The sequence below is a fragment of the Bison bison genome, unplaced genomic scaffold, assembly GCF_000754665.1.
Source record: "Bison bison bison isolate TAMUID 2011002044 unplaced genomic scaffold, Bison_UMD1.0 scf7180017862979, whole genome shotgun sequence".
NCBI lineage: Eukaryota > Metazoa > Chordata > Mammalia > Artiodactyla > Bovidae > Bison > Bison bison.
Window position 1 is genome coordinate 1,818,290 of NW_011493551.1, and position 10,452 is coordinate 1,828,741.

The following is a 10,452-nucleotide window of genomic DNA, read 5'->3' on the forward strand; positions in this document are numbered from 1 at the left end:
CAGCTTGTTGTCATACAGGGAGAGCAGTGAGAGGTTCTGCAGATCCTGGAAGGCATCAAGCCGGATGCAGTTGATCTTGTTGGCATTCAGGAGCCTGTGGGCAGAGCCAGGCAGGTGGTGAGGGGAGAGCCACAGAAGTGGACACATCATTTCTTGGGCTTCTTCCTAGGCAACGACCATGCGTTATGTCAGGAAGGAGTCCACGGGAGCAGGAGCAGGGGATCTGGCCCTCTGGATGTGCACTCCATGCAGAGGAGCTGAGAACCAGAGGAGCTGAGAACTCCGGCCGCCTTCTCTATGCACAGGGACCATTTAGTCCCACGTGTCTCTCTTTCAAGGAACTGCAAGAGGTGCCTGCCCCATGGGATTCTGGGACACCCGCGAGCATAGTGGCCAGGCCACCTCCCAAAGGCATTTGGGGGATCCTCCGCTTCCCCTTCTGCTGGGTTTCCCAAGCAGCTGAGAGGGAGTGTCTGGCTTCTGTGCGTCTCGGGCCCTGGGAGAGAACCTTGGCTGAACGCTCATGGCTCAAAGAGCCTGGCCTGGGCCTGGGTGTCCCTCACAGGAGACAACTCCGTCCCTAGCAACAGTGAGCATTCAGGAATGCAGACTGCATCTCAGGGACCTCTCCACTGAGGCATCCTGCGATCAGCTCTGAATCCACCTCTCTGGTCCCTCACAGCCCTGCCAGGTCTGCCATCCCCCAGCTCCTTGCCTCCAGTGAGTCCCACATCCCAAAGAGGCCGAAAGGGCCAGGCTGAGAGGCCGGAGGAACACTGTCCCCCTCTATAGGCCCCACCCAAGGTCACTCGCGTTTAGGTCCTTACAGGAGCTGTAGGGTGAACAGGCCTCCAAACACGCCCTGGGGGAGGTCTGTGATCTTGTTCCCATAGAGGACCCTGGAAAGAAGGCAGTGGAAAGGGAGAGTTAGAGGACTGCCCGGCACAGCTCTCCAAGCCCTGCCCACACGAGGGTACCATCCCTAAGCCTTTCACACTACTGGGCCCACGGGTGTAGGCTTGTTCTAAGAGCGGCCAGTAGATGGCAGTAAAGTGCACTGGGAAGGGGTCATGGTCCCTAATCAGCACAAAGGTGACCTATAGGCTAGAGGCAGCCGTGACCCCCACTGTTTTGAGAGCACCCCCTCACTCACTCTCTGCCCTCAAGCACAGATCCCATGGAGGCCTGCAAAAGGGCCCTTCCAGGGAAGCTCATGGGAAATTAACCTGGTTAGGGATCCGAAAGGAGATTTTTCAGAGAGAAGAAAATCCCAAGGGCAGGAAAAATCATCTTTTCAGAGAATTACAGGCAAAAATGGGATCGATACAGCACATGTGGTATGAGCTCCAGCATGTCAAGTGACACTTTCCAGCACTGATAAAATATTATCACAAGAAGGAAACAGACCAAAGTGTTAGCTGGGCTTTGATCTGGTGGCAGGATTCCAAGTGGGTTGTTTTATGCTTTAGAATTTACAGTTTCCTTCATGGAACATGAATTACACACATAATCAGAAAAAAATGCAAATGTTCAAAAAAGACACGCAGGCAGGAATGGGGTCAGACAGAGGGTGGAAGTGTCATGGAAACCTGGAGTGGGGGGGTGTATTCCACTCCAGTTTCACAAGCTGCACCCTCCCACCCCTCCAGCCACTCCTGGAAACACTCCATCTGAGTAAAAACAGCGTGCTATCTCTTTGAGATCTCTCTTGGAGGAGGGCACAGCGGGAGCTAAGTAGGTTCCAGGCTGGCCCGAGTGGACAGCTTCAGTATGTTTTGGGTAGAGGAAACAAAGTGGACAGTAGCTTGAATCTCAGCCAGCCAGCACCAGGAGGCCTCTGCAACATGATCTGATTTGGAAAGATCCCTCCATCTGCTGTGTGGGGAATGGAATGGGTGGGAATTGAGGTAGGGAGACCAGGTCAGGGCCTGCAAGGTGGGCATTATCTTTTTGCATGACCTCAGCATGAAAGTTCCTATATGGTGAGGAGGCGTGACAGGAACCCACTTAGATGGGTTAGATGTCATGTTCCAATTTAGGAGGAGATTTATTCACTTTTCTGAAGAAGACCCTGCATTTTAGCAGCCATTTTCAGGATCTGATCTCCTCAGCCAGTGATAAGTGACCCATCACCAGGCTGTCAAGTACAGCTGTGCAGGTTGCACACTGCACAACTTTGTGCGACTCACAATGGCCCCACCCACTACCTTGGATTCTATTCCAAGAGAAGAGGGTGCACAGGGAAGGCACTGAGCCGACAGCCTCCTGTAGCACCCTGGAGGGAGTTCCATTCTATTCTACTTCCCAGGCCCCAAATCAATGCCAAGCATGTGTCCAATGCTGCTAAGGAACAGGTTAAAATACTCATTTCCAAGAGTGATGAACAGCCCCCATCAACAGGGAGCTTGCTTCACTACAGGGCACCCTGAGTTCACTCTGGAGACAATGCACCATGGGACCTCAGGGAGTGAGAGGCTCAGTGAACGGGGGAGTGCAAGCAAGGGTTCTTGGAAAAAGAGACACGGCAACATCTCCTAGACTAATTTTCGATGCCACACAGTGCTTTGTAGATTGATGGGTCCCCAATAAACTGTTGAGGGAAGGGAAATACTGGACAGGGTTAGGGAGCAGGTAGGCAGGAAACACGGTCTTCACCATCACCCACCACAGCCTGAGATCAGAGCACGTCTGGGACAAAAGTTATAAGCTGTAGCAGATTTCACAACTAGAGCTGGTGGTTGCTGCCATTCCCTAACCCAGGGAATGCTTAGGAGAACAGAGTGCTGGGCCTCTGTGTGGAGGCAGGGTCAACATGAAGGCTGGACTAAGCCAGATGACTGCCACAAGGAATGCTGGGAAAATCCCCACTGCAAAAGGAAGAGCGTCACTGTTGCCAGGGGCAACAGCTCTGCCTAGCTTTTCCATGCACTCAGCCCTTGATTCCCTCCTCCCCCTCCCAGCTGCAGAGGGTCCACCAAGAGGAAGGGAAATCTGAGCACAAGAACCCTGGGCACTGCATCCAGAGAGAGACCCACTGAGGCTGGGTGGGTGGCGACATGTTCCTTCTCTCACACCCACCAGAGGTGCCCTGGGGCGATGCCCTGGACCACTGCAGAGCCTTGGCACTGCTACTCACAGTGAGTTCAGGGACCGGAGGCCCTGGAAGGCATCAGGCGCGATCTCCGAGATCTGGTTGTTGCTCAAGTCTCTGCAAGGTGAGCAGAGGAGAGAAGGTGGCTGAATTCCTCAACGGCCACCGAGCCCTGCCTGCCCCCTGCCTCCCAGATACTATGGGAGGGCAGATATTTCTTTGAAATTAGGAAAGAGAAGGGCCAGTTCTCCTATCTATCCAAGGACCATGCACAGGGGGCAACCCAGCTATCCCCTACACACACCCCTCACAGCCTCAACTGCTCCTATTGGTGCCCAAGCTGAAATGGGAGGATGACAGTCAGTTCTGGTCACGTGCCAGACTCAGACTCAGCATCCCCTTTGGGCCTCATGACTACCCTTCAAGCAGGTGGCACCACCACCATCCCTACATCACAGATGAGCCTGGGAGGAAGGCCGGTGATGACTTGGCCCTAGGCACAGCCATGGGACCCAGAGTCAGCACCTGCCCCGGGGCAGTGGCATGCTTGGGCTGGGCTTTGCCCTATGCTGACCCCCAGGAAACAGCAGAAGACACTCACATCCTCCGCAGCTTTCTGTAGGGAGAGAAGGCCCCCGGGGGGATGGACTTGATCCCATTGAGCTCCAGCCGGCTGCAGAGAGAAAACAGAAGGACAATGGCAGGTGGCCCCACCCAAGTTGTTGTTGAAACCAGGCCCTTTACCCATCAGTCCCTGCTCCCATCCTCGTCTGGAGTAAGGGGGCTGCAGCAGAGAAAAGGAGCTGGTTTTGAGTGCCATTATCCCAAGCTGGTGTGGCTGAAAGGGGCTCATGTACAATGTTAATACTAAGAAACCAATTCTAGCAGACTGGCCCAGCTGGGCTGGACAGATGAACCACAGAGGGACACCCTGCCCCAACCTTCCAGAGTGCCAGCCTTGGGCAGAGAGCTCAGCCCAACTGAGGCAAAGTGTAGAGGGGCCTCGGGGTAGTGCCCGCTCTGGCTCTTCCCTGGACCACCAGAGCCTGGCCGGCCCTGCCTGTACTCACATCTCTGTCATGGCCTCGGGCAGGTTGGCAGGGATGGCGGTCAGGCCTTTGCCACGACAATCCACGATGCCGTTGCTGCAGGCGCACATGGCCGGACAGGAGCCGGAGGAGAGGGTGCAGGAGGGCGTGCGCCCCGCCTCCCCCTGGCCTGCGGAAACAGAGCCCGATGTTTGCTGAACTTGAATCTGAACCTAACTCTGCTGCATGAGAGTGTGAATTGCACACTAAGAAATCCTAGCCTCAGTTCTGAAGCTCTGGGTTCTAGTCCAAGTCACTGGACACTTCTGGCTTGAATACAAGGACCGTATTTACCAGTGCACACTCTGTGCCACATGTTGTGGTAAGGGTTGTGTGTGTAACATCTCAGTGACTCCTACTGCACAACCCTGCAAAGAGCGTGATATCATCGTGGCCACTTTCCAGGTGAGAAAATGGAGTCCTCGATATTAATCTGTGGAAGTGACACCGCTAATGAGCGGTGCATTCAGGGTGAAGCCCAGTGTCTGATGTAAGGGCCCATGTCTTTTAATACTGATGTATCACTTATACCGAGTGTACCGTCTTAGGTGTAGAGCTGATCCAATTCCCACATATGGATACAGTCACAGAACCACCCCCTCAACAGGGAATATTTCTATCACTCAAGAAGTTTCCCTCATGCTCCTTCCCCGAAGTAGCCAGTGTTCTGAGATCTCTCACCAAAGATTTGTTCTGCTTGTCTGTGGACCTGAGCAAAACCAGACCGCAGGCTCTCTTACATCTGGTTTCTTTTCACTCAAGGTAAAATTTTTGAGATTCGCCCATTGTACTGTATGAGTACACAGTTTTTTCTTTTTCATTGCCGAGTTATAGTCTATTGTATGGCTCTGTCATCATTGGCTAATCCATTCTCTTGCTGGTAGACATGCGGGTGATCTCCAACTTTGGGATATCATGAAAGAAACTGCTTGGCTATTCTCAGCCCTGTGTTTTGCATAACACATGCACACCCCCAGCCCGGAGCTGCAGGGTCATGTCTCACACACACAGCAGCCCTGAGCACAGGGGCACCGGCGCTGAGGAGGAGGAGACAGCCACCCCACCCCATCCCCAGCTTCATGCTGAGGAGAGGACGCCGACCTCTGTGTGACTGGTGGGCTCGGGTCCACAGGCTCGGTAGAAATGGGCAGCATCTGATCCTCTGTCATGAATCTGTGAGCTGGTCACTTACTCAGCGAACATTCCCTGAGCATCTATCTCTGTGTCGAGTGTGAGCAAAGTGCTAAGAAATGACCAGAGAATATGTCACATGTGCCCATGTGCTCATGGACCTTGCAACCAGTCCCTGGAAAGTCCCATCTGGGTCTCTGCAGGGTGAGGACCAGGCGGGGCAGCAAGGCGGGGAGGGTGTACCCAGCAGGGGAGCAGCCTGCCAGGAGGCCAAGGTGGGAGGCACCTGCTCCTGGGAAGGGCAGAGAAGAGCCCACTGGGACGGAAGACTGAGGGGGCCACTAGGTGGAGGAGGCAGAGATGACCTGGCCCAGCCTCGAGGAGCCCAAGGCCAGCTTGGACTCTACCAGGAGCACCGGGAGGCCTGGTGAGGATGAAGCAACAGTAACCAGTCCAGATTTGTCTGTCCCTTTACGTTTTTCTGGCTGCAGAGTGGAGACTGGAAGGACCAGACAGGAGGTGGGGTGGCCGGAGAGGAGGCCCTTGCAGGACCCCCGGTGGAAGATGGAGGTACAGGCTCTGGAGTCTGTCTCACCTCAAACCAAGGCTTTAGGCCCAATTCAATGACTTTTCAAAGTAGCACAATGAGGGAAGGGAGAGGCGGGAATAGGAGGGGGCAAGGAATGGAGGAAGTGAGGGGTGGGAGTTGATGGGCTGGAGGGGAGGGGAGGGAGGAAAGGGCTGGCAGCACTGGGTAGAAGCAAAAGCGAGGCATTGAGTAGAAGGGATGGGGGCAGAGGGACAAGGGGCAGGCAACAGGAAAGGACTGATGGTGGGGACCGGAGGGGAAATGCAGTGGAGGCAGGAGGCGATGCGTAGACAAAGGCAATGCCTGAGAGCAGGAGGTAGTGGCTGAAGCAGGAGAAGGAGGTGACTGAGGACAGGAGGCAGTGAGTCTGGACAGGAGAGAGTGAGTGAGCGTAGTAGATGGCGTGTGGTCCAAGAAGCGTCCACGGATGAGGACAGGGGGTCTTGGGTGACCCAGATGTGAATGCGTGGTGACAGGAGGCCCTGGGTGGGAACAGGAGGCGGGCAGGAGGCAGGCGATGGGGATCTGAGAGCCCCAGCAGGGCCGGCACCCACCTGAGCAGCTGAACTCACTCTTCTGGACCTCAGCCACATTGAGGCCGCGCAGGCCAGCGGGGCCCGAGCACTGGGTGAAGAGCCCGATGGTTGGCCGTTGCCTCAGCCACTGGGAGAGCCAGGCCAGGTGGCAGTCACAGAACAGGTGGTTGGAGTGCAGGCGGCTGCAGGGGATGGGCGAGGACAGGGAGGCTCACAACCAACCTGGGTCCCCAGCCCCTGGAAACACTGGGGCAGAGCCCCTCCGCTCAGCAGGGGTAGGGGGTCGAGCCCCTGGCACTCCACTCGGTCGGTCGGGGCACAACCTACACCCAGTCAGCTTCGCAGCTCAGGCCCCAAGAGCTGGAGATTATTTGAGCAGGGGGAAGCCTCCCTCCTCTCCCAGCACTGGGGGCAGCCCTTTGGCTGGAGTGTGCCCCGTGAAGACACACTCACTGAGCCCACAGACACCCTCCCCTCAAATCACTTAACTCACCTTCCAACCCAAAACCAAATTATCTGCTGTCCAAGGGAAACATCCAACATAAAAGACATTCAACGTCCTTCCCTTTTAGATCACTCCCCCTCCCCCAGCTCGACTCAGCCCCCTCCCTGGGGTGACCTCTGGGGTCTCAGAGGAGGCCGAGCTCTCCCCATCCCCACTCCGAGCCCCAGTACCCTCCCAGCTGGGCGCTGTGCTCTCAGGCACCCCGGGCTGACTCACAAGGTCCGCAGCTTGGGCATGTGGTTGAAGCTGGACACGGGGATGGTGGTGATGTTGTTGTTGTTCAGGGTCCTAAGTGGGGTGGGGGGGAACCAAGGTCACTTAGCATCGGCCCAGCAGGAAGCTACGCGGGAAGGGGGGGACCTGGCTTCCCTCTCACACTGCGCTCCCAGCAGGAAGCTGCACGGGAAAGGGGGGACCTGGCTTCTCTCTCACATTGCGCTCACAGTTCACCCTCAAGGGACCAGCGCTGGGCTGGACCCCGGGGGTTATGCCAGAGAGCCACCTGAGGTTTTCCCAGAGGAAAACCCTGAGCTGGGACAGTGACGAAGAGCCAGCTGTGCCATAAACTCTGAGGCTGGTAGGACAGGGGACGGGGAGCCAGGAGGGGAGGATGGGTGCAGACTGGCTGGCTTGGAAGAAAGCATGGGGCTCACACAGACAGAGGGAGGAAGAGGAGGCATTCAGGCCTCGTGTGTTAGAAACTCTGGAGAGACACAGCCACTCACGCTGGGGCTTCATCACAAGCAGTTTAAGCCTGGGTCATGCTGCCACAGGCAGGATCCCACGAGCACGAGCCCTTCTATCCTTGGGCAGCAAGTCCTGGCCTAGAGCCCACCTCCCAGGTACGCCCGCATTTCACGCGGCTGCTGGGTCCCTGATGCCTGTATCAGCTTGGCTCTCCTGCCTTTGCCACCCTTCCTAGGCTTTACTTACAGCACCTCTAACCCCCGCAGAGCCCGGAAAGCTCCTTCCTCAATGCAGCCAATCTGGTTCTTGTCTAGCTGTCTGTGAAGCAAAAGAACGTGGTAGAGAGGACAGCACGTTACCTATGGCAGGGATGACCCAGCATTCCACCCAGCGCTCCACTAGTTCCAAACACAGAGGCCTGACCCCAATCATTTGTCCAGTATACACACAGCGATCCAATCGGTAATCGTTAACAAAAGCTTAAAGTCTTTCTTATTTTTAAAACAGTAAGTATAAGCAAGAGTTATATTATTTTCCTCTACCCAGCCTTCCACATCTCCTGGGGAGCAGGTACCACGTCCACTTTAGAGACCACCTAGAGGCTGCTGGCAGCTGTAAAATGAGAGTCTATCATAGGAGCCGTGGCAGCCAGAGCTGGCAAACAGATTTCAGCCTGAGGGCTAAGAGAGACCGACTCAAGGCAGCTACCTGGACTGCTGCTTCCAGAATAAACTGAAGCTGTGACTGGGCTCCTTGGGGAAGAATGCAGTGATCGATTACCAATGTCTACTACAGGCACCAGGAACAGGAGGAGGGTGACAAGCATGCCAGGCATTTGCCATCACTACAGCAGTCAGACCTGGGGTGGGTTGGAGTTATAAGCTTGGACTAGAATAAATATGAATAATAGAAATAAACCATTACATTTACACAGCTTTCAACAGAGTGTATTCATTTCCAGGTCTCATTTCAAACTCAGAGCAAGCTTGTGACATAAATATGATGCCCCCGTTTTGCAGAACAATATATAGAGGCTCATTGAAATTAACTGACTTGCAACAGCTTATACAATTTGGACCTGCCAAAAAAAAAAAGGGGGAACAGTCAAACCCAACTCTCCCCACCCACTGAAGGGCAAGGGTACAGAGACTGTTCATTTCAATGGAACAAGAATCCCACTGTTGATGACACTCCTTTCAACCCAGTCCCACAAGGCTGATGAAGTGCTTTCTCCCACCCCAGATTGTTCCAGAAGACCATGCTGGCATGAGCCGTCTCACAGCCCAGACCTGCTCCCTGGCTGCCTGGACCACAGGGCTCAGGAAGACCCATCAGGATGCTGCCAGGGGTGCCCTGCAGTCCGAAGCCCCCTTCCTTCTCAGGCTTATACTCACAAATTTTTGAGATCTGTAGCTCCACGGAAAGCCTTTCTGGGGATGGCCTGGATGGTGTTCTCACTTAGGTCCCTGTGAAGACAAAGCCAGAGGGAGAAAAAAATAATCAGAAACATTTCTCCAGAGCACCCTGAAGAGCCAGGGAGGTCAAGCGAGCCAGACAGTACCCTGACCAGACAGACCTGTGTCCTGGCACCCGGGACAGTGCTCAGCACACAAAGATCACTGGCAAACATTTATCGAATGAATGAGTGAATGAGTCAGAGCTCAGGCCCCCACCACTGCCCCTTCTCTGGGCAGAGGGTTTGCAGCTAGAGGGTGCAGCCTGAGGCAGTGGTCAGATATCGGCTCTGCCAGCCCCCAACCCTTTACGCCAGATCCGTGGGGGTCAGCTCGGCCCCAAGGCATCCTCCAGGGCTGCAAAGGAAAGAGCAGGGGCTTCTCAACAGAGCCCCCAGCTGCCCCAGACCTGTAGAGAGTCTTCTGATAGCTCACTCTGTGTTCTACTGAGCAGGAACAGAAGCGCCAGAAGAAGGCACAGCTGGATCCCAGGTAACGCAGCAGTAGGGAGCCCACCTAGGTCATGAACTCCAGGCTGGAGCTGACTCCAGGTGCTGTGGTCTTGGGGTCTGCGGGGACCAGGGCTGCTACGAAGCCTGGGCCCACCTGGGGACTAAGCATGCCCACCTAGGGACACAGGACTGCATCCTAGCCCCGAGGCGTGGAAGGCAGGGACCACCCGGGACTTGGTCACCTCCCCCTTATTAACATCCTGAAGTGAGGGAGAAGGCACTGCACGGCCTTAGCAAACCAGCCTCCCCTCCCTGGCAGGACTGGGCCTCGGGCTCCTGTCCACTTGCCTCTCCTCCCTCTCTCAGTCCTCACTGCAGACTTCATAAATGCCCCTTTGCTTCCCACAGTGGGGACAGCAACCTCCCCAACCCCTGCCCCGCCCAGCACGTCACAGTGTGGGGCAAATACTATCACCATCCCCATTGCAGGAAGTGGGAAAGGGAGGCTCAGAGAAGTGAGGCGGCTTCTTTAAGGGAAAAAAGCTGGTGGAGGTGGGGGTGGGGGTAGGGGGAGTGCTCCAGAGGCTGAGCCTAGCAGTCAGGTCCCAGAGCCTCCCCATACACGGCAGCGGATCTCTGACAATCTCTGATGGCCTGGGCTGCTGGTCCCGACTCAGGAACCTATGTCGGACAGTTCGGCAGACCTCGGACCCTCCTCCTGGGCTAGATCCTTGGGGCTTTCACCATTTCCTTCCTCTCAGCCATTCACCCCATGAGCCTCAGGGTTTACTTTGAGCCCCAAGAACACAGCCCACGGGGCTCCCCACTGGGAATTCCCTAAGCTGTGGGAACTACCCCCCGTGGCCTGAGTTTTTCTGGTTGAGACAATGAAACAGAAGTGCCGAAGCAGAGTGCACGG

At 55.5% G+C, this 10,452-nt stretch overlaps 1 protein-coding gene across 1 annotated transcript in view; it reads right to left on the reverse strand.

Moving 5' to 3' along the window:
- SLIT1 (slit homolog 1 (Drosophila)) overlaps positions 1-10,452 on the reverse strand; it is a 179,008-nt gene that overhangs the window by 51,798 nt on the left and 116,758 nt on the right. Inside the window, exons 7-15 of the mRNA XM_010833109.1 lie at positions 9,022-9,093; positions 7,874-7,945; positions 7,157-7,228; positions 6,454-6,617; positions 4,162-4,309; positions 3,693-3,764; positions 3,137-3,208; positions 828-899; positions 5-94 (exon numbers count right to left, since the gene is read on the reverse strand). Of these exons, the coding sequence (XP_010831411.1) occupies positions 5-94; positions 828-899; positions 3,137-3,208; positions 3,693-3,764; positions 4,162-4,309; positions 6,454-6,617; positions 7,157-7,228; positions 7,874-7,945; positions 9,022-9,093 (834 nt within the window). The remainder of the gene's footprint in view (positions 1-4; positions 95-827; positions 900-3,136; positions 3,209-3,692; positions 3,765-4,161; positions 4,310-6,453; positions 6,618-7,156; positions 7,229-7,873; positions 7,946-9,021; positions 9,094-10,452) is intronic.